Source organism: Anopheles funestus, chromosome 3RL, assembly GCF_943734845.2.
Source record: "Anopheles funestus chromosome 3RL, idAnoFuneDA-416_04, whole genome shotgun sequence".
In the NCBI taxonomy this organism is placed as follows: Eukaryota; Metazoa; Arthropoda; class Insecta; order Diptera; family Culicidae; genus Anopheles; species Anopheles funestus.
Window position 1 is genome coordinate 7,112,422 of NC_064599.1, and position 24,491 is coordinate 7,136,912.

General features: G+C 41.4%; 2 protein-coding genes and 1 non-coding gene across 3 annotated transcripts; 2 read left to right on the top strand and 1 right to left on the bottom strand.

Annotated features, from left to right (window-relative positions):
• The first annotated feature begins 2,642 nt into the window (after window positions 1-2,642).
• LOC125769751 (cuticle protein CP14.6-like) lies at window positions 2,643-4,123 on the top strand. Its single transcript, XM_049438573.1, has one exon. It carries the CDS (start codon window positions 3,109-3,111, stop codon window positions 3,547-3,549), a length of 441 nt encoding a protein of 146 aa, XP_049294530.1. The 5' UTR covers window positions 2,643-3,108; the 3' UTR covers window positions 3,550-4,123.
• Window positions 4,104-4,175, top strand: Trnap-cgg (transfer RNA proline (anticodon CGG)). The gene has a single exon. It is a non-coding gene; the product is annotated as a tRNA-Pro (tRNA).
• Window positions 4,176-4,268: 93 nt separating this feature from the next.
• LOC125769752 (cuticle protein AMP1B-like) lies at window positions 4,269-5,607 on the bottom strand. Its single transcript, XM_049438574.1, has 2 exons — window positions 5,454-5,607; window positions 4,269-4,876 (listed from the first exon to the last, which is right to left on the bottom strand). The coding sequence occupies exons 1-2, from the start codon at window positions 5,466-5,468 to the stop codon at window positions 4,454-4,456; spliced, it is 438 nt and encodes a 145-aa protein (XP_049294531.1). The 5' UTR covers window positions 5,469-5,607; the 3' UTR covers window positions 4,269-4,453.
• Between the last annotated feature and the right edge of the window lie 18,884 nt (window positions 5,608-24,491).

Here is a 24,491-nt window from a genome sequence, read left to right on the forward strand (position 1 = left end):
CAATCGAACGCACCGTGAGTAGGTGATTGATTAAATTTTCATTAACGAATGTCTCCGTAACGTGTTACTCGCTGCTAATCATTATTGAACTGACCGGTTTTGTTGTATTTGGTTGCAGACACATCAACCGACGCACGAAAATCCGTCTCGATCGATTAGAGGATTACGCCAGTGAAGGGTAAAGTCATTTCTCTTCATTCCGCACGGAACACCAGGACGCCCGGTTGATGTCGATGGTGACCATCCCCGCACAAAACAGGTGCATAATAAATTAATGAACTAACTCAACTCAGCTGCACTGCGAGATGCAGAGGCTGTAGGCGAGAAAAATGTCGATGGAATGCCAAACAGACAGGAATGGTGCTTTTTCGGACCGTGTTTGTGTATGGCTAACAAACCTAACGCAGTTGGATACGGCCATCAGGTCCGTACCAAGAAAGGATAAAACCCTATTACCGGCATTAAGGAGACAGGTCAGCAAGCGTGATGGATAAGAATTTCGCCGTTTGTTTGTCATGATTGTGATGTCAGCTTTGAGTGGCTGGATTATGTTCAACACGAAAGATGTGGAGTGGTAAATTTATGCTTCATTTTTATTTAAATATAAAAGTTTAGTTAGCAACCATGATTATCAAACTTAAAAATTAAAATGAATTCTTCCTTGGAATTTCTTTTTTAATTTACTTATTTCATTTGCACAATCAGATTGTAAGGCTATAAATAGCATAAGAAAAATTCCAAATTGTTTTTTGTTTTAATTTTTTTGTTATTTTTTATTCTTTTTTTTATTTAAAACACTTTTTAAGTGAAAAGAAACTTACTGCAACAAATTTGCAGTAAAATACATCAATTCATAAATAAGGATGGGGAAAATTTTATATTTTCACAAACAGGGTATGGAACGAACAGGGTATGGGTCGAATAACTTCTGGCACAGACATCTGACGGTATGGCCGTCCAAGAAGAAAATGTAGCCATTGATGCCATCTATCGACCACAGGTTAAAGATAGGCGATCCGTTGGGTACCGACCAAGTTATAGGCAAAACTTGTTGCAAAAATGAGGAAAATTTTACATTTTCTCAAACAGGGTAAGGAACTTGGTTCCTCGATTAACCTCTGGGACAGACATCTGAGGGCATGGCCGTCCAAGAAGAAAATGTAGCCATTTGTGCCATCTATCGACCACAGGTTAAAGATTGGCGATCCGTTGGATACCGACCGCGTTATAGGCAAAACTTGATGCAAAAATGAGCGTTAGGAGATTTAGGAGCCTTGGCAAATTTGTAGATTTTTTTAATTTTTGTTAGTATTTTTTATTCTTTTTTAATTTAAAGCACTATTTGAATGAAAAGAAACTTATTTCAACCAATCGGCATTAAAATAAATCAATTTAAATTTTTTTGCAAAATTTCTCAAAAAAATCGTAAGGGGTAAGCCTTACGAAATTTTCGAGTTGAAATTTTTTTTTAATTTTTTTTTTTGATTTTTTATTATTTTTTGAATTTAAAGCATTATTTGAGTGAAAGGAAGTTCGTTTCAACCAATTCGCATTAAAATTTATCAAATTTTTTATATTATACATTTAGCTTCTTTATAATTGTTGAAGTAAAATTTAATTGAAATCGTCATTTCTGCAGCTTACATTTGGTTTCAAATATTACAATTATATCCGTTATCAATATATCTCGATCAGTGTGGTTTAATCTTTCACAAGCATAAAGCACTCCTCAGCCAAATTCTCTAACAAACGAACAACATAGTTGTCCGATTTAATCACAAATCATCGCTCAAGTCATGTTCTCCACTTTACCATACAGTCAACAAATACTGTCAATTTGAGCTGCACGTATGAAAAGCACCAAGCGCAATAGCCAGTTCCCAAAAGTGTCGGCAGATATATCACACACAGGCCGGCAGCAACTGGATCGACCTTCCTCACCGGCTAATCCAGTGCGCTCCTTTAATCCTCGCTCTTTGTGACAACTTAGACCGACTAATCGGCGCAAAACACATGTCCAACGCGGGGCACTGCAGCCTTCGAGAGTCGTCACCTCTGAGGTCAACCACCGTCCGGCATGCGGGTCCATATGGGTTGGCAAAAATTGGCAATCCTACGGGCTGATTGAACTGATTTCGGCGCATACAAGAGCGCCGACTGGGCTTGGTCTTTACCACTCCACGCAGGACTACGCTACGAGAGGGCGGTCACTTCTATGCGCGGAACCGTCCCACACGCTCACCGACGGGTGTACAAAGACATAATTACAAACCAACTAAAAAAAAACACACACAACTAAAATCGCAAACTATTGACATTGACCCGGTTGTTGGTATGCGGGTCCTTTCCAACGAGACACACCCGAACATGCGACAAGGGTTCGTCGCTTGCACCGGCAGTAAAGTCTTTCTATTGCAAACAGACCGGCAGGTTCACGCCAACAAAAACAAAAAAAAACTGCGCTACTTTTATGGACAACGGCCGGTCGAATTGGATACACATTTTTGCCGGTTCATGTGCTATAAATTGAAAAAGAATGGTAATGGCACGCAGCGACAGTTACGAAAGAAAGACAGAGATAGAGAGTGGGAGAAAAGTGTTCAAAATGTATTTTAAGTGTCTCGGCCACATTTAATATGAAATGGAATGCTTTTTATTCTATTTATACAATGATTTGATCGGCACTTTATCTTATCATTACGATCCTTGGCCCTTCTTTACACAGGCGGAATGAAACAAACACCTCAACAACAGCTCATTAGTGTCTGTTGCTAGGCAACTCCCCTGCTAGTCGATCGTTTTGGTATAAACCTGATTAATCTTGCGCCCGTATGCGTACATACGTGAGGGTAAACAAATTTCGAAAGGAAGTTTAACGCCGACCACTCCAATTGGTTCACTGCCCAAAACTGACCTCGTCAATCCTTTGGAGCGTTCATGTTAAGTCGAAAACTCCAGCTGATGTAATAATGAGTAAGGATTTGTTGTGCTTTGGACAGATGTTTGGGGGACAATGCTAGTATGTGCGAGTACGAAGGTATATAAAGTCAAACACTACAGTCAAAATGCATCATTCCAAAACGATCCAGCTTTCTTGCAAGTCCAAAAATGTTCCGTTTCGTGTTCGCTGCTACCCTGCTCGTGGCCACCGTTGTGGCGGGACCGCTCGATCGGCCCTACTCGCAACACCAAAACCCGGACGCTCATGCCCAGATTGTAGCGTACGAGAATGTGCTGAAGGACGATGGTCACTACAGCTATAGCTACGAGACGAGCAACGGTATCGCTGCCCACGAGGAAGGTCTCGGAGCTCACAGTGCCAACGGTGCCTTCTCTTACACCGGACCGGATGGTGTGCAGTACCGTGTTGTGTACGTAGCCGACGAGAACGGATTCCAGCCCCAGGGTTCTCATCTGCCGACGCCGCCACCCACTCCCGAGCACGTGTTCAAGACGCTCGAGCAGATCCGTGCCAACCCGCCCAAGGACCAGAAGGACTTCAGTCTGGAAGCGCTCGATGCCACCATCGCTCGGCTGCGACAGTACTAAAGTGCTGGAGTGCTGGATCGGAACTGGATCATACCCTTCTCAGGATGGAAATCACTAGCCAACGCTCATCTCATCGGACGTCCTGTGTGTGTTAGGACATGCATCAATCACTTCACTTTGCCATTTCGCCCATTCACCACGCAGTAGGATTAAGTAGAAAAATTAAATTTCGTTGTTGAATTTGTTTGTTATCCCCAATCGGAAATGAAATAAAACCGGTGTGAAATATTAGTAGCGGGGCTGTTGAGTACCTCATTCTCGAACCAACGATCGAATCGATCAATGCTCTCTCAAAACCACAAGTTCAGGAGAAAGTGATCCCCACTCGAATTGATGGATCAGTTCCACCATATTTTATTCCTGCAACGCAACCAGCTGAGAGCAACCAATCTCGCGAGAAATGAGAAATAAAATGAGCTTGGATGCTGACAGCACCCTTATTTATCTGGAGAGAGATTTAAGCTCTCGTCTATTGTGTATGAAGGCAACAATGGTTTGGGGGTGTTGTGTAGTGGATGTTTTGATATTAAAACTTTACTTTCTATTGTTCATACGGCTCGTTGGTCTAGGGGTATGATTCTCGCTTCGGGTGCGAGAGGTCCCGGGTTCAATTCCCGGACGAGCCCTGTTGAAGTTGGAGTTTTTTGTTATTATTTCTCACTGGTCCTTCAGTAATAATCTATTATCAATCTTACATTATATTTCTTTCGAATGGTCAACACACAATCTCTTGTTATATTGTTTCCGAGCAAATGGCGAGGCTTTAATATTTTACATTGTTTTACAACGGAAGCATACGATATGGCGTACGCTACCTTTATCTAGCGCTGTATACTTTCATCACACTAATCTGTCGGAGATGTCTTAAAGGACATCCCTGAAAAACCACTGCGACTGGCCTCCCCTAACCAAGGGTAGCGCGCAGTCGGTTCAGGGTAGCATCGAGCGACTCAATATCGGCGCCCTCTGGTGGGTTGGCGCGCATATCCTCCAGCATCTTGATAACGTGATCAGGTGCTGGCGGTTCCGTTGGCAGATGAGCACCCTGCGGCTGGAATCCGTACTCATCGGCAACGTACACAATCTCGTACCGCTGTCCGTCCGGTGCCGTGAAGGCGAAGTTACCGTTCGCGTTCGTGCCATCGTTGCTTGCCTGGGACGCTACGATACCATTGCTCGTCTCGTAGTTGTACGTGTACGAACCGTCCGCATTGATCACCGTGTCCTGAGCCAACGTTTCTGCAATGGACTCATCACCGCCACTGTTGCGGGGCTGAGAACGCTGTGGAAGAGCCACAACCAGCGAAACCACTAGCGATGCAACAATCTGTAATTGGAAAATTTGTATCATGTATTAGCGTTTCTAAGAGTTAAATACTGTTCTAAAAACTCTTTGAGAATAAAAGTTCATAATGTAGTGAGAGCGTTAACATCTTACTAGGCTTAGACCAAAGAACTTTATTTCTTCAAGCAGAATGGGCTTTATTCCATAAAGCACATTATTAGTTCACGGACATTAGAACATCTTATATTTCGCACTATTTTGTTAACACTGTTTGACTAGCTCCCCCTTTTTACCAAGATATACCGCTTTATTCACAACACTGGCCCGCTACTCCGCCGATTGTTGCGGTCAGCTTTTGCGAGGAAGTTAGTCGCATTTTCTTTAGCGAATGAAGCGGCAGCAGTGACGAGAAAAAATGCGAATTACTTCATCACAAAATCAGTACCCTACGATATGCTGGAACGTGAACTGGTCGTGCTCCATAGAAAAAGGAGTTATCGAGTTAACAACTCATCTTCATTCTACATTATTTAATTCACTACGCGTATGTTCCCTCTCATACGCAGTTGTAGTTAGAACATCACTTTAGAACAACAAGGATCGCCCACAAGAAACTCACCAATTTTCGGAACATTTTGCTTCGTTTACTTCAACACTCAATTACGCTTCCACGCCTACACCGAAACAATATACTTCAGCACCAGATCAGAGCAGATCGACAGGTATGTTGTGCTGGAAAGGTCTTGAAACCAACTGGTACGATAACGGTACGATTGGATACGCTTTATATAATCAGAAATCGTTTTGTTCGCGTACACCGACCACGATCGCCGAGTCGTCTTTCGTCCTCGAAATGGACGATCTGTGGCAAGGATTTGAGCTTGCAAAATTCCAACTTGTTGCTATCCCGCTTCCATCGCTGCGCCAAACAAGTTCGTTCATCCTAGAAGTGAAGATGCCTGGTAAACGCTCCAATGTTCCAATGGAGAAGCTTCGTTTTGGTATGATCTGTCACCACATTTTTTTTGTTTTGAACATTTTGGTGCAATATACAAAGGAGAGAAAAAAGCTGTCTGCATTAAATTATTCCAAAAGCTACATTTCATCGGCTTCTTGGGGTGACTATTTTTCGTCTATCTCTTCAAGGTTTGCCAGCTCCCATTACTAGATAACGTGAAGAAGCATCTTCCACCAACTCTCTCTCGCTCTCTTTCTCTCTCTTAATCTCGATATGGTTCCTTCCCTTTCGTACACCACCATTCCATTAGTTTAGACTACTTGTATACGGTTGTCATTCAGCGGTACCAAGGTGGGCTGATTTAAATACCGTCTTGGCACATCTTCACAGATCGTTCGAAACGATGAATGATTTCTTCGCTGGAAGATATCATTGGGGTTCGTCCAATTTTGGCATTTTGGTGCGTTTCGAAGCAGGTTCCTATTCGCACAACAAAAGCGCATACCTGTTGACCGTGACCAGAGGATCTAGGACCACGAGGAAATTATACTTTGCACCAGCCGGTCTGGCAGATGTCGTGGTTTGAGAAAAAAATACCCAGCCACATTAACGATGCTTTTGAATAGCGAATTTGAACGATCAAAAAATAGAAATGCATCGTTAGATTAAACAGAATAAATATCAATAAGATAGCCAAAGGTGGACAAGAACATCATTCATGAAAAAAAAACCTTTGATAATTGTGAATTAGAAAAAAAATCATAAGAATGAGAAGAAAATACGAACTCGTGAAAAATAATGAAGAAATAGTTCATTGACAAAGATGCCCTCAAAGAACATTGCGGACAGGGTTGTTCGCTGTCATTCGTATGTCATGACCTGCCCGAAACTCATACAGCTTGTCGTTATAGTGGCTCCTCTATTGTCCTTGTACATATACTCTTAACTTCAACATTCGCAGGTAATCTACCCACTAATATAAAGGAGTGCTATCCAACATCAAGATAAATAACAAAAGTGATCACTACGCAATATTCACCTTTACAAATAGACCATCGTCGAGAGCCTCGACAAAACTTTCCTCCTTGTTTATTATAATACTTCTTTTTTGCTTCGACAAAAATTAAATTGATTTCAATATTAGCGCATCTTCATAATAACCGACTAACGATCGGATGCTTTAAACTGCTTCCATGTACAGCAATAAAAAAGTTTATTCAACAAAACTACTTCCCGGTTCCAAATGATAAGACCATTAAATTGTCGTCCAACAGTGCAGACTTTGCAACAATATCCAAAACGGACACTCCTTCCCGGTTGATCGATGGATGTGCATAATTATGTAAATCCAAACCAGATTGTGTGCCAAATGATGATCTCCTCCCAACGAACGACCTTGAGGAAATGTATTTTGAGAAAAGAAACGTCACTATACTGTTCACTTCCTACATCAACCCGCGTATCGAATGCTTAGTTTCGTTCGTTAACCAGCTTAAGGTAAAGCAGCGTGTTAGCTCAATCGTACCACAATCAGCTTGATCGTAGCACAAGTTACCGGGAGATAAAACTCACCGTAAAGCTTGTTGGAGTGCGCCTTATCAAGGAACTGGTGGAAACAACCAGATCGAGTAGCATTTCCTTACCGCATCGGTGAACCAGTCAAGTCATTGTCAAGCGTCACACAAATAGACCAGTTTAATGGAAAACTTGGAACATGATACGGCTATGCTTGCAAGGGCTTTGCAAGCAGGGAAAGGTGGTTTAGAGATTATTATAAATTATTCAGATAAATAAACATGACGTTTCATATATCTTGTCCCGTAGTTCAGGGACATAAAGCGTCGTTCGACGATGCTTGTCTCGATGTTTTTTTTTGCACACCAACAAAACAAACCTACCATTGGACGGCACGGCACCGCTGGCGGCGGGAAAATCGGTCACTGTTACGATGGATGCACCCGATAAGGGATGGATGATAAATTTTACTCGATTTGAAGCAGCTGATAAGACGAAACGCTTTTTTTTACTGCTTCGGAATGGTATTGATTCCCTTTTATTCCCACAGCCAGAAACTGTGTCGTGACATGTTGATAGAGTGTTTTTCCTCCCTTCTTTCTGTGGGTGGAGAAGCAAACATAATGTAGACACTTTTGCTGAGGGAAAATAACAAATTTGTAGTAATCAAATTGCATTGCTTAAATCAATGCATAATTGCATTGCTTCACTTAAACATAACTTCATTCCGAGCCGGTAATAGTCAGCTCGGTTCTGTCTCGTTACGGGTCAGTATGCAATTTCCAACGACAACGACGCATTGATTTATCGCAACTTTCACCTCACTGCACGCGACATTCGGCAGAAGGCGGTAGAAGCAATCGGTTGCAACACCTGGGGGCGTTTGAAGGGGTCAACATGAAGACCGCTGGCATTACATTGAACTCGCTTACAAGCGTTTACCATGCGCCTTGCCGTACGTCCGAATTGTTGGCGGTTGACGCTTGCATACGAATTCCAGATGCAAGACAGAAACATTCCTGCTGTGCTTTTGCCAGGGTTCGGCTCGGGCTTCCATTCAGGTCATATGTTATTTATGAGTTCTCGAGGAATTATATTACAAACTAATGTTATAGATTTTCTCAATACAGTATTTGTGCATTCTTTTATTTTATATATTTAAGTATTAAGTAAACTTTACTTTCGCATCGAATTTACAAATATTATGTTATTGTGTTAAATTTAAGGTTTCAAGAACATAATTTGAAAATTTCAGACTAATATACCGACAAAGATCGAAATCGTTTTCGAGAAACACAAACGTTTCTCCATGAATTTCTCAGCGACCTGAGAACTGCTTACAGTGAAATTGGTCATGGAATTTCATTGGATGAGTAAAGAATAGATGCTCTTAACCAGGGATCATCAGAAGCCCAAAAACTGAACGGAAGGATGGGTTAAAGATGGAATTCCTATCGCGAATTCGACGTCAGATGACATCCAGCGGTAAGGAACGAAAGAAGAAAAGTAACATCGAACATATATAAGTTTAAATATTTATGAACACAATGTAGAAAGGATTTTCTCTCCAATTTCGTGGATAAACGGTTTGTACAGTTTAGTGCTTAAAACAAACACATTATCCCCCAAAAGCTTAACAGCTAATCCTTGCAAATTAATCTAAAACCCCCATACTAAAACCAGATCAAATTCACCTTACACTAAATCACTTTGCTCGTGCACTGTAATCATGGAGTTTTTGTGGGTGGCCAACAAGATAATTTGCACACAATCGTGTGAAGAAAAAAGTAATCCGTTACCCTCCACTGTATGCTTAAAACAGTAAACCAGACAAGCTGCAGCAAGCAAACGTTAAGTTGTGGGGGTTAGAAAAATGCTTTGCTTATTTCGGTCAAGGTCAATTTTTGGGCTGGCAGTGTGTCGTTTTGGATTGTGAAACGTTCGACACTGCAGAAGGCGGCAAGGCATGCATGACCATATTTTGTTCGACATCAGATTCGCGTTTTTATTACTTGTTTGCTGCGATAGATATGCTAAATTATGCGCAAACCTTTTTCCGTTCGGTGCAAAGAAAGGCTCATGCCGGTGTTTGTGGCCAAAAGGAAGCACAGGTTTTTGGCAAGTTGGCTCATCCCCTACGGGCACAGGTTTTCGCGTTAGATTTTCGCGAATTGGCAGATTCGGCAGTGGGCTGTCTTCACATCTGCCCAATAACCTTACGAGCCCAACAGCGTAAACAGCGCTTTGTGAAAGTTTTTCACTCCACTTTTCGGTAGATTAGTGCCTCCGTTTATTTGACGTTCTGTCTGTTCGCTCACATACGCCGCCCACCCTTAGCGTCTATTGTACCGGGTGGTCATACTCAGTCCGATCAGCTTCATTTTTAAATTGATTACAATTCCCACTACACGCCACACCGTTGGACTCCACGCACACGGCGGGCAACAGCTTCGAACGTATCGAACTCGTTCAATTTCGATCGGGTGCTAAGGCACAACTTTTCACTTTCGCTTTAGGTACCGCCAGCTGGACGTCCTACGTCGCGGGAAGGTGAGCAGTTGATCGAACGGGCGAAAGCCTTTCTGGTGTGCGTATGCACTCGTTCGTTTTCAATCCTGCGTCATTCGTCATCCACCCGCAGGCTGATGGACGTGGGCCTGGGACGTCCTCTGTTCCCAAATGCCGCCTGCGAAGGAGCTGATCTTTCACCGACAAACTCGACGACTTAATCAATTCGTTACGTGCCCGCTGGGTTTGGCAAAGAAGGAAGCATGCTGGACTATAGGTTGGATGAAGCTTATGTACATTTTGCAGACAAAACAGTTTATTTAAAGATTATTAGGATTTAATATAATGTTTATCATTGTCAAATACTTAAGCCACTATGTAAAAAAATCATAATTGTAGTAAGATTTGGAATTGTAAAATGCGATTTCTAAATTGGAATGTTTGACGGATTAATAATTAATACAAATATTTACCATATTTTTTTTGTAAAAGCAACATATATGATGATAATAGAGCTTTAAAAAAAACGTTATTTTATAGCAATCAAATAGTTTCATTTTAAATGATTACAATTACGCACAAATGTATCATAGTGTGGCTCATCTCGTACGTCTTCACGATGAAAATGGGATGAACAGCCAAATCCGGGAGCTGGTAATAGATTACTTAGCCGCAGGAGGTCACTTTTCACGCTGCTTCACGCCTTAAAGGCACACAAAATGGCAACGGATACGTGGGTCTCGGCAAATAGCTTTCGATGATGTTTTTAGATTGTACCAGTGAACTCAGTTTCAATCAGTTAGAAGTATGTAGTTTCGGACAAAACAGTAATGGTTATTTTAGAAAAGGAAAAAAGGTACTTAAAAGCGGAGAATTTGGTAGTAGCTGTATCCGAACAAACTTACTATATAAATCATAAGTAAATCCTTTAAAGTAGTCGTTATAATTTATAATGGTTGACGTCTACATAAATTACGTGTGTATAAAACATTCATCCATGATATAAATATTTACGTGCATCGGAAAAGCTCATTGCTCTTAGCATACATGATTATATTTTTCTGTCTCCCATCTTCCTACGCGCACGAGACAACACTGTACATTTGGTCGTTTATCTAGCCTTCGGCCGTTTTTTTTGCAACGATCTATGCCGTATTAAACACACGCAGGTAAAGCTAGCAAAACGCCAAACGTTCCAACATTCGAAACGAACGGGACCCTCATGTCGCCCAGGGGCGTCATGTTCCAGTTGCTTCCAGCTGTGGAACCAAGGGCTAACCACGCTATCACGCCCCACGTCCATCTAACAGCAACCAACTAGCGATCGTCTTGGTCAAGTTCTTCACGATTGCCTACTTCAACTAGACTCCCCTCCCTGCATCCCGCTTCCCTCCCCTTCAACCCAAGGCGCAAAACGAACGAATTTCGCTTTCGGATTTTATGAACTTTCAAGTTCAAGTAAAAGTGTTTAGCCGCTGTCACTTTTTCTACCGGTGGTGCGCGGTTTATGGAACTGGTTTTTTTTTGTACGTTTTAGCGAGGTGGGAAAGAACGCTATGAAATAGTGGCCCATGTACGCAGATGTCGTAAAGCAACCGTCCCATACCCTGAAGCCCTCCCACCGTGCAGCAACATGCAACCACGCTGCACGCACGTTTATGACCGTCCGGGACACTTTTCAGCCCGCACATTCGGCATTAGCCGTTGCGACGGTCAACTTTGCCCACGAACCATTTGCACCATTCCACTCAAACGATTGAATGTGCGAGAGTGAGAAATGGGTGATTTTAAAATGAAATGGTTAAAAGCTACTAAAAGCAGCATTTGGTGTGAGCTAATAAATTAAAGCTGAATTAAAAGTGTACGAAACCGACACGGACCAACCACTGGGTAAGAGGGGGCTACAGCGTAAAGGTGTTAAGATGAAGATAATACAAACCATAACCGTTTGGAATCTTTCATGCTGGTGCATTTTATAGCCCTTTTTTCTATTTACTGTCTCATCTCTCTTCAAGCCCTTCGAAAAGACATTATTGGAAGCATTCGCAGGAGGTATCGATTCGATTGCCGAAGGTGAGAAAAGTGGCATACATCGATCAATTTCTCTCCACAGGCTCCCATGGATGCTCTTGGTGACGCTTAGGCTGGAACTTCAAGGATTTCCATCTATGGCAAAGTTCGCTCTTACCTTTGCGACTGGTTTCTATCTTCTTTGTATCTGCCTTCCTGCATTAGATAGATTTATAGGGAAGAATGCACCCATGCATCTCACATCACGAGTCACCACTCGAAGCGAAACTGGAATTGCACATTTATTTATGAGATGGTAAAAAGATTCCAGAGTGGTAATTGAATCGAGCGCCCTTTAAGCACTAACCGGGCCTGGGAGAGTGCGTTGGTTTGACGTGCAGCTAAACAGGAACTTCTCGTCACCTTTTGTGGAGCTACTCAAGATCCACCTGAGGTGCAGTTTATTACACGCGAGCTAGTCGATCTAATGGTCGATCCATTAGTAAATTAATCAGTGTTAATTTAAGTAACCCCGTTATGGACACAACGATAAATGGTAAATGGAATGTATGTGTGGAATATTTTAAAACCCTTCAACATGTTTAGGAGTATGGTTAAGTTATTAAAGATCGGTGATCACAATATTAGCAATTGCATTGGATAAGCATGATAGATTTTTTGTCACATTTTAAAATAAGGTTTATAAATTGTTATCAAACTTCCCTTACCAAACTCATCGCCTATCTAATCTGTATGTGTGATACTATCTAAAAAATGTTTTTCACACGCATTTAAAAGGAAAAATCAATTCCACTCTGCGCTCCTATCGTGATCATGTTAACACCATGTTACTTTGTCACAGTATTTTCATGTGGCGCATTTTCACGCTTTAATAGCTCAATCACTACGCACTTTTCATCAGGTCGACATTCTGTACTGCTTCGGGGGATGAAAACAAAATTACTTACACACATACACACCTTGTCTTGTTTGCTGCTTGTTACGATCCCGCCTGAACCATTATCGTAAACGATCAATTGACTACCACATCTTTTCCATCCAATCTTCATCCGGTACTGGTAGCGATCGGGGTGTTTGATGGACATTCAAACTCCAGAGTGTCATTGTCTAGTGTCGGTACTCGTTTCAATAGCTCCCCTTCATCTTCGACACATCGTTCGACGCAAAACAGTCTCTAATTTGCAGCCACTTAGCCTGTGCGCCACATCAACTCCCTGTCAACCTCGTACGGATGGAAGGAAAGGAAATCACCCCATCTGCCAGGACACACCCATCGGGCGGATCCACAAACCCGTGCAGTCCCGTTTTTTTGCTGTTGTTGTGAAGTAGCGCAAACACGGTAGCATTTCCATTTTGAGCCTTTGTTTCACACAACACCCCATACCGTGCCCGAAGGAAAATCGTACCCTTTCTGAACACCTTCTGCCAGTGGTGCCAGTAGTTCAGCTTCTGCTCGGTTCACTCGCTACTGGTTTTCCCCACCCCAAGGGATCGGTAATGTATGCAAATTAGGGTGTGCTTTACGGCATGCACTGACGGTGCGCTTGCTGATGCGCTGATGGTAACCGTTTTTCCGCCGCTAAGGTCGGTTTTAATTACACGGAAGACTTTCCGCACAAGGAGCGAGATGAGCTTACGTTGGGAGGGCGGAAAATAAAATAAAATCACACACACGCGTACTGGTAGGTTGAGCATGCGCTCTAGTTACCATCAAAGCTGAGATGAATAAAAGAGGGTGGCCTTCTTTAATCGACACCATTAAGGGGAATGACAGTAGCAATAAAGTAAATGATCTTCAGGAACTTGCTTTTAAGCAAACATCCTAAGTGATTAAAAATATAAGCAGAAGCTAGTGATGTAGGGTAGAAATAAAGTCTCCAATTAATTCAAAAAAAGATACTAAATGCATAAACAAATATGTTTATCATCGAGTAAAGGGATTCTTTAGTAAATTTTAAGATGGAACTATTGATGAGCATACAGAGTGAGAATGAATGAGGGAATTAAATCTTTCTGACTTGAGGGTGAGTTCATTTGAATCTCTACAAAAAGCTCATTCTCGGATATAAATTAAGTATTAATATCATAACAACAACGGTCATAAAGGTAATCAATGATTTTTTTGTTATCTACTCTGGAACGGTCAGTAGTATGTGTACTCATTTAATATCAGTTCCTTCAATAATTCCCTGAATCATTTTTCTTATTTATTTTTTACTGAATTACTGTTTTTGCCACATCTCCATTAACTCTAATTTTGCATAGTTCCAACAACTATAATCATGAAATCATTAGGATCGTCAACTCTGAAACAAATAATAATTTCAAGCGCATTCGAAAGTAACTACCTGTGCAAATCGCTCTGAACCACGCAGTTTGACCCATTTTTTTGTCCGTATAACTATTTCCGCCAAACAAAACTGTGAACTGTGAAGTTCGAGATCTCGGGCAGTCTCCTGAACGATACAAGGAAAACAAAAGAAACGTATCGAAAGACTGCAACAGCATCAAGAAAACAGCAAATTTCTAACAACAATTTCTTGGTTCGTTTCAGAAACACACGCAGCTCGCAGCTAGGCGAAAGAATGCAAACGCTCCAAAAAAAACCGATCGCGTGACTTTCGTTCCGGTCGATCAAACAAACAAAACATACAGAAATACACACGAAAAAAAACCGCAATCACACGAACCGCAAATCGTAACCCTACTCACTGAGATAAGATACGATAGGAAGTGTACAGGTATGTAAGGCATACGGGAACTAAGCAAAAACAAAAAACAACCCAACCCCCCCTTCAACAACCACAGCACAGGATGAAACTAAATATGCTGGTGGGTTGTAAAAATGATAATCATATGTTCCTTGCTTTGTTTTTGTTTTTACGGTTTGTGAGCCCTGATTTTAATGTCGATCTCCAACCGCACGAACCCCGAAGCTCCACCATCGCACATGGTTGCAAAACATCAAACTCTGGCCGGTCGTTGCTTCTTGGCCAAAAACACCACACCGAACCCGACCGAACTCGACCGACATGTCCCACCGGGCGGAACGGAAGCGATAGAAGAAGTCCCGCATCATCATCATCCCAGGTGGTCCAGATTGTACGGCAACCATCGTAAGGCCTCGTCATCGACGAGTCTGATGATGGTTTTTATGCAAATAGTCACCGCAAGTGAAAGAGAAAGTTTTGGCCACATGTAGTAGAGCATATCCTTTCGAATATTTCGTTTCGCTAGCATTTAGTCAGACCCTTTTAGTGGACTTTTTTTCTGTTTGGTCTTCTAGAAAGCAATGAGATGCCTTTTCGGGTTGAAATTTTGCAAACCTGAAGCTCATTACCTGAGAATTAGTGTTCTAAATGTATTGAAAGCATACAGGACATAGTTTGAATTTTCTTATTTCATTTTTTTTTCTTTCAAATGAAACACAATTGGACTTAAGTAAAAAATATTACAAAATAATTGCTGCGTTGCAAAACACAATGACGCTAAACTGTGTCGAAATGCGTCAGAAATAAAAGGTTTAATTCCGCATGCAAAATAATTGACCACCAAACAAGGAAAATATAACCATAACTCCTTCCACCGATCGACCATATAAAATAGAGGACAGCATAATCAAGCTCCTTGACAGTTTCCGATTCCGCTTATTTGGGTATTTTTAAAACAATTCACTCCAATCGATTCCGCTTCCGGAAATCGTTATCATATCAGCTTACGATCTCGCGACCACTCTCAGAAGGGGCCGGAAACGGAAAGCGAAATTGGTCTACACTTTCTCTCCCTGTGTCACTGATTGGGTGCGGATTCTGTGTGCCCTCCCCGAAATTTGTCATTGTTATCGTTCGAGGAAAAAGTCCGAAATCCTCTTGCGCGGAATGGCACGGACGGATCCCGCTACTGTGACCTTCCCTCGACACGAATAACTTTATCTAACCGGTTCGACCGGCAAACGAAATTGAAGATTGGACGTTTCGACGATCACTGCGAACGGTGTAGTTTGCGCTTTGTTTTATTGGTTCGAATCGTCTGAATTTCATGGTCAACGACTACAACATCGTGGTGATGGAATGAAGTTTCACTCACCGAAACGAGTAAGAAGGGAGGAGGTCTCCAACACACACACAAAGGAGTTGTGGTTAGTGCGTAGTTTGAGTAAGAACGTCATATTCACACGGTCGGGGTGAGTTTTAAAGTCGCATGTAAGGGTGAACTCAGCGTAAGTTGCTGTTTTCTCACCACCACTCTACTGTTGTGTGTGCTGTCTGCGCAACCAGCAAACATTCGATCGTATCACGGTGTGTCGGTGAGCGATCGTGCAAAGTTTAACGTCAGTGAAGAAATCTACGTGCAGAACGTCGAACCTGAAGTTAGTGAGCTGTTCGTTAGCAAATATCCAGGGTGTGTCTTGTTGTTTCGATTTGTGCTAGTTGCACTTCACCAAGCAATTGTCCTGTGTGAGAATTACCCGAAATACCTCCCGATGGGTTACCGCCGGCGTCACAGAAGTCGCAGTCGGGATGGAAGTCCGGAGCGGAACAGTTCAAGGGCAACGGATCCAAGCACGGTCCAGCAGTACAACGTCACTACGGGCGAAGGTGATGAAACATCCGGGCATCGGACGTCATCGTCACGTCATCAGCATAGGAGTCAGCGCCACCACCATCACTCGGAACGGCCCCGAAGGCGTCGGGAACGGCCCGAGTGGTTGAAAATGATTCTACGTGCGCAACGACAGTTTGTCTGGGCGATACTGATGACCGTGGGACTTTGCTTAAAGCGTGGTGCACAGTTAGTGAGTGATATGCTGCTTGGTGCTCCGGTAGCTGAACCGGTCGAGAATCGTCCACAACCGGGACCAAGTGGAGGTGATCGTTCCAGCTATACAGGAGGATCTTCCAACTCTACGGCAGTCGCAACTAGAGGACTATCTGGGTTGCAAAGATCTTCCTCACTAGATGATGAATTACCGTTGTCGAACAGGAGAGCAATCGTACCTCCCGAAGATCTGGACTGAACTTTGTAATGTTTTTAGAAATAGAAACCCTACTAGCAGGTGATGGCATTAAAGACTCGTTTTCCAAGACTCAACAAATACTTGAATAACGTACTGTTAGAAACGGAACGAAGAAATAGCTTAAATAAAAATTGCTTCAAAAGCATCCTGTCTGTAAACTACGTGTACTTCAATAAACTTCTGTTCATCGTGAGGTGTGAATGAAGTTATTTAAAGATGACTATTTTAGTAAAAATTAATCAAGAAGTCCTTAACAACATGTTACATTTATCTGGTATTATTTTGGATTCCTTTTTATTTCTAGTCTTCTTTTCTTACTCAACTCACCAATGCAAGATATTTAATATTCCATATCTTAACACACAGCTTTACGTCTAGTGTTGCCCACATTGGTGCCATGAAGCGATCAGCCTTGAGTTTGCAAACGGCAACCAGTGGTTTCGAGTTCGGAATGAGGTTTTTTGAAAGTCTGATCCGATTGATGATGAAATAAATTGTTTTTTTGAGTTTATATCGTATATATAGATCTACGGATCACTCCCCACGAATACAATGTATAAAAACAGAAACATTTTCATCACCGAAGGAAATAATTTTTTTTTTTTTGCAATTCATTTACAGTAACACTGATGCACTTTCTCTGTTTCAAACATGCAAGATCGTGTCGGTTACACTTGACAAATATGTCTTAATAAGTGCGCACGGAAACGAGCGTCCTGTGGCACCTGTTTTGCACCACTGCTGGACCATAAATACAAATAACAAAGTTATCACACAAACCTTGTCCCAACCGGACGGATACATGCGCCGCAGAAGAAATGCAACCGTACGGATGTGTTTACGCTCGCACCTGGATGAATTCAATAATTAACTCTCAACGTTTGGTCGCTTGATTTATGCGCGTTATTTATTCCATGTTGCGTGAGTCGAGCAACAACGACGAACGGTTCCATTGGTATTTGTTTGTATCGTTTCTGGAATGCTGATGGGTACATCTTTGCACCAACCTCGGTCGAGTGATGCATCGTTCCTAGGCGCATAGTTTGCAATCAATCTTGTCATCGCGAGACTTAGTGTCAGTGTATTAAAAATTCAGTGGTATGGTCTAGATCTCTCTTTGCTGGGAAGAGCTGGGAAGATAACACGATATTACAGGTGAAGAAAGTGAAAGTGTTTGGGAATGAATTCTTAAAAGATGCGTTTGTGGAATTTTACAGACCATATATGTAATCTTTTTGGTCATTAATGAAGAAATGAAAGTTAAAAGTTGTAATGTAATAATCATTAAAGATAAACCCACGGCTACTACTAGACTTTCAAGGAATAGCAGTATAAAAAAAATATCTGAATTTACTTGTTTTATTGTGCAAATGTCAATTATACTCACAAAAACCCTGCACTCTACTTTACAAATTTTTACTAACGGGTTTGTTTGAGAGTTCTTGCTTTAAGTTTACATTAAGCAATAAAATACTCCCCAAAAATACAGTTTGGTAAAGTACATCCTCCGGCATGATTCAAAAGAACAATTTGCGCATCCAACCGTTTCTAACATAAGACATAATTGAAAACAGAGAATAATGGGATGACTTGCGCTGCCACGAAGGTCTGCCATCCATCCTGTACTTATCTTACATTTTCTTAACGTTTATATCCAAGAGAGTAGGACAATGGGTATACTACTGTGGTTTAATTATCAAAAAAACCTTTCTCGTCAAACCTGTTACGCTGCCAGGCCATACATGCGAATCGTTCCGTAGGTGTGAATATGTTTAATCTCTACATCTAGCACATAAAAGAAGCAATAAACTGTTCCCGTTTGATTCATTTCTTCATCGATTGTCCATTCTACAACCCGGGACGCTCGCCTAAACGGAAACCAAAGTGCCATTTCAATACAATGCTATCATCAAGTCAGAGAACGAAACGCTCATTTCATCAGCAATATAAGCAACCGACCATAAGGAAAACCGGCCTCCAGCCGGGGTATTCGAGATAGAAAAATAGGTCAACGGGTTGGGTGCTGTGCAGCGAACCGATGCATCCCGAACGTTTGCAACAGTTCAACGAACGGTTTCCACTCTCACTCTCGATCCTTCCAGCAAACAACGTGAACCGCGTTGCACCCCTTCGCCCGGGGGTTGGAAGGGTGGCTGACACATTCGTTAAGGTGTTGAAAACACAAACATTAGAAGCTTGCTGGGAAGCTTGTGTACCAATGACCAATCGAAACCGAAGCACCGAAAGCGTTGTGGGTACGATTTTTCATTAACCCAACGGACGGGCGACGGGTCTAAAAATCACATAAAAACCGATTAAACTGTGTGTTGTGGTCAGGAGGACATTGCTTGCTGGGAAGCTTCCCCCTGGCAGTGGAGAAGTTTTATGTTTGCAGGAGAGAAATTTCAATTTGTCCCCAACAATCCCATTTGCACCTCGGGATGGCAAAATGAACCATTTGCGGTAGGCAACCGAAGGCAACCGGGTAAAATATAGCCACAAGTGGCTTACAAATAAAATGTACATTGCCGCACATTTGCTGTGAAAACGTTTGCCACCGAGAGGGCACAGTGATGGCTAGAAAAAAAGACAATTTATTATCTCATGGAAAATATTATTCACAAAATTTTTTTGGATCGAAAAAGGATATTTTTTCCAGCCAAAAGATTCCAAAGGATATGATATAATTTAAATTGTATTCATATTTATATTATTTCATATTTATATTTGTACTTCTTTCTTTATAGTTTCTCAAATACCTTAACGGTTATGTTGGCCATCTAAAGGGTTAAATCTTCCGAGGTCAATAGTTGATATAAATAAATAAATATCTTCTAACAGTGGCTAAAAATGTATCCAACACTGTCTCGAAAAGGTTAACGCATCCAGCAAATGTCACGCGTCGTACAAGCGTCTTGCCAGCATCTTCAGACTTCGTTATTTATTTTTCCACTCTAAGTTTCCCTTTTCTGTCTCGATTTCCCTTTCAATGGCACTGCACTTCCTTTCAATGTCGCCCGCGAGGATGATTGGGAAAAGTGTGACCCACGGGATGTGTTTTCACCTATCGCCCCATACACGATCGCTTCCTACCGTCTAATCGTGAAACGAAGACTTTTTTAACGCGACCAAACAAGCAATTAAGCGAACGATAGCCGATCGTTGCACGATCCGCCCCAAACACACTCCGATGGGAATCACTGCCGCGCTGCCACAAAGAAGAGGAAAGGCCTCAAGGGAGGTTCGTGCCGACAAAACGACACCAACGCGTTGACGAGAACGAACGGCCACCGAATGATGGGTATCGTGACAGGGAAGCCCTTTCCTACCATTGATTGCATTAGATAAACAATGCCGTAACCTCCGCGTTGGTTGCCCTTTCGCCGGTGGTACTCGAGGACACGTGAAGGGAGTCACGAATTAGACGTCGATGAAGACTGCCGGTCAGCCACCGAATAAAAGAAAGCATGTACTCTTCGTTGCCAGTGATTTACACTGAAAGATATATGCGCTTCTACCTTTTTGTGTTTTTTTTTACAGAAAACAAATGAAATATTGTTTCACTGAAAACAAATGAAGAATTATTTATTTGATTAATGGATTAATTTCATTTATTCAATTTATGAGTTTGATGGAAACATTTTACAACGTGTAAAGTGGATGTTAATGTTTACCCAACGGCTCTATAAATGAATGCATTGCTGTATGAGGTACTAAAAGGTAGACTCAGTGCAACGTGGTGTGTGCTATAAAAGTGCTATAAAGAGATATTGATTCAATATATTAAAGGCTTGAAAGCAGAACAACGATACAAAAACCATTTATTACACTGTATATTAATATTTTCTTAAGTTCTCTAACTCTTTATAGGACATCGTTTTTTTTTCGCATATCATCGCCCAAGGTTCAACCTTCATTCAATGTACCCATGAATGGACGGAAGACGTTGCCGATCGAAGGTTCATCGATTTTCAATGAGGGTCTTCCTTGTTCACCTTTGCAAAGGTGTTCCAGGATGAAAACATATTGACCTATGAAGAGAAAGAGACGAAAAAAAAGGAAAATCACCCAACGCTCTTAAACTTCCATCCACTTTTCCCCTAGTACCGTCCACCAACAAGCGCGTGCTAAAGTGAAAGTGAAACGCAAACCCATCCGAAATGGCGTGCGAAGGGACTGCCTTTTGCGAGACATACACACACACACACGTGCCGCATTTCCTTCGTGGCCAAAAAAGTGAGCCCGATCTGAACCAGCTCGTACCGTCTAATGAGAGGTCTCACCATATGGCTGGCGGGTGCATCAGAAGAAAATTGCTTTGGAAAGGTGCGCATCACTGCGTTCGCCTATTCTGCGCCGTGGACATTGTGGTACGGTGAAAACATGCCATCTCGTAATAGCCAATCGAAGTTGGGAGACTGATCATTTCGGGAATAACCTTTCGATGACTTGGGGAACCGTTTTTTTTTGAGGACGATGCACAATGGCTCGAGGTGTTTTCGATGTGTGTAAGCTTGTAAGTTAATAATTATTATACCATACCGAATCTGCTCGGTTGCTTTGCTTCTAACCTTCCGCTGAGACTGCTTCACTTCATTTCTATAAATAAAAAAAAAAAAAAACAGGAAGTACCCACTAATTTCACATCCATAACTTCGGCCAAAACAAAAGCCTTCCGTCGTTTGAAATGAAGGTGAAATGAAAATCACACACGAAAGCACCGACAATCAGCGGTCGAAAGTATAGTGTTGTGTATTCAAATGTTTGCGAAAATCGTCCTTTTTTTGTTCATAAAATAGTACCGGAAACCAATATACTTTATCGTTATTTCACTGTTAAACGAACGTGTGGTTTAGTCGCCAGCAAGTGTGTCGAACCTTGAGCAATTTTTTTGGCACTTTTGAATTTTATTCGAAAAAGATTGGTATTTTATAGCAGTTCTTAAATATGTCCTGAATGAAAAGCCGTATTGAATTTGAATTTGAGGTGTAGTCCACTATTGTCTGGATATTCTTGTTTGTTTAGCAGAAATTATGCTTCGCTTAAAGTTTCTTTACATCGAAGAACTGCTGACTTTCATATCAGGATATCAGGGATATGAGATATTTTTCAAATATTTTCCTCCATTATTCACTCAACCTCACAGTCTATGGAAAAAATAAACAGACATAGTTCCAGCTCCAAGCACCTCATTTTCCCGTCAGTTGGTAAAGAGTATAAGTTTATTTTTGAATCCCTAAGGAGTTCCACACATTTGCTATTAACCTGGTTTTTCTGTTCGGGAAGGAAAACATATTATAAATAAAACCAATAACACAACTAATAGCATCATCACCCCCATTCCTCGCATATCTTTATGCCTTAACTAACTGTGATTTAATGTAGTTCATGGGTTTTAAATCCTGAGCGAAAAAGATTAACCTTTTTTTTCTCTAAACTAATTTATACGCTATCAGTTGCAAAACTTCAGCAGATAGTACACGAACGATTCCAGGGCTCTAGCACACATTATCATTAAAATTAAGATATACACACGAGACAACGCCAGCCGCTGAACCAAAATTCCCATAGCAAACCAGTTCGATTTGCATACAAATACCACCCGCCAGTTATGACGAGGGTCAATTCATTTCGGGCATCGCAAAATTTACTATCGCATCCTCGCAAAGCGGTTCCTAACCGCGATTGAAGCTCTCCCATGCAGAAATGCTTCCCGCAGCCATACGTTCATCGTTATCGAAAGCTTTCGCACGATCGTACGGAGCTTCCGGTCGTTTGCCGACTGGCAAATTCAACATTGGAACCGTCGAAAACAAGGATGAATGACGGTTTTGGCCCAAAATTGACGAGATTGTGAGGAAAGCTGCAGCTCGATCGGTCGCTCAATTAATTCACTTATCGCCCGGTTAATCTTAATTGACGTTTCGACACCTTGCCGCGCTCGATTAATCTTCCGTCTTCCGTATAATGGACCGACCCGAGCTTTCTTCAGCCGGCTTTAGTTTATATCCATCGATGAATATAAAGCGTTCGTCTTGTTTTAACTATTGTTCCTGTTCCTGGCACTGCACCAGGCAGTGAAAATAAATCGATTTTTTAATAGCTTCTGCTGCAGGGGATGCTTCATTTTAGTTTTGCGTTTTATTGATATTTGCCTTTATTGGCTTGTTTCCCATTACCGAAACAAAACCAGACGAAAGCGAATTATGTAGAAACACAGTCAATGGTAGCAAATAAAACAAAAACACACACACACACAGCCGGTCATTTTTTAACAAGCCATCAAACTCGCAACGTAACCGTTCGTAATAGGTGAAATTGGGAAATTTATGATAAGCTCCACCATCACTATCTGCCTATCGGTCACTGTCCTGTGAGTTAGATTAGGACAGGTTTGAATGGAGTTCCTGTATTAATTTCGAATAATGATGAACGAGACTGTGGTGTGCCGATAGAAAGCCAAAATAGCTCCAAATGATGTGAATCTTAAAAGCCCCATGTAGACTAGTGGAATGGAAATTGAAAGTTATGAGCCATAAACTGTTGGTAATAGTTTTTCATTATAACAGCAATAAGTTATTAAAATATGTTTGATTTTGTTTATCTAATTAACACATTGTAAGTCATGTGTTTGATAAAATTTGTTTTATCGTTTTGATACTCATAGATTTCGGTAAGCTCGTTTAAAATGTTTTATGAAATTGACTTCCAATAAATCTATGGTTTTCTTAAATGTACAGCACCTATTACACCGCTACAACGTCCAACCTTCACCATTTTGCGCAAAAATAAACAGCAAATTAAACGCACACATCCGAAATACGTACTCACCGTCAGCTATTACTGGAGCGGATTTTTCTCAAGCAGCTTCGATTATCTACATTTTTATGATTAACTTTCAACTTCGTTTCATGCCGGATGCCACTGGTCACTTATCAAGATCACGCACAATGTGCGCTGTCATTTTCATTTCCGTAAATAAAGAGTACCACACTTTGACATCAGCGGAATGCCGCGGTAAGACAAATATTCCATTTCTTTACGAGTGCAAGAAGAAGTCCAATGCATAATGGTCGTTGTTTTGGCATCGGGTGCATGAAGTCTGCACTGCAGTTTTCCATCACCAAAATTAATGCTTTCTCTGAAATGGGTCATGAAAAATAAATACCAAAAGAAAGTGCAAAGACATACATGTAGTTCATAGAATTGATCCCGACGTTCTGATTGTACGTTCTCCAAGTGAGTTTGTCAGTTTGATGTAAACTGTGCGTAGCGAAGAAAGTATTTACTGAGCGAATTTGCAGAGAAATGTATGGAGTTCGGTTCCTGGGTCTCCGAACAGTGGAGGTAATTGTTATTATGCTCGTTAATTGAAAAGCTACAGATCGATTTAATGAAATGAAATTTATATGACTCTTTCATTTGCATCATCGTGTGTGCTTTACTTTCACTCAAAGAAGTAGAGTAACTGGTTCCTTTCGGTCATGCATTCATGTGGTTTCAAACGCCTCATTGCAGATATTATTGTTATTTAAAGATTAAATGAGATTAAAGAAAACAAGATAATACAATATATCTCCATTTTAATAGAACAATATATGAACTATTGACACTTATTAACATTCGAT

Coding starts and splice junctions, on each gene's coding strand:
- LOC125769751 (XM_049438573.1), top strand. CDS start 3,109: ATGTTCCGTTTCGTGTTCGCTGCTACCCTGCTCGTGGCCACCGTTGTG.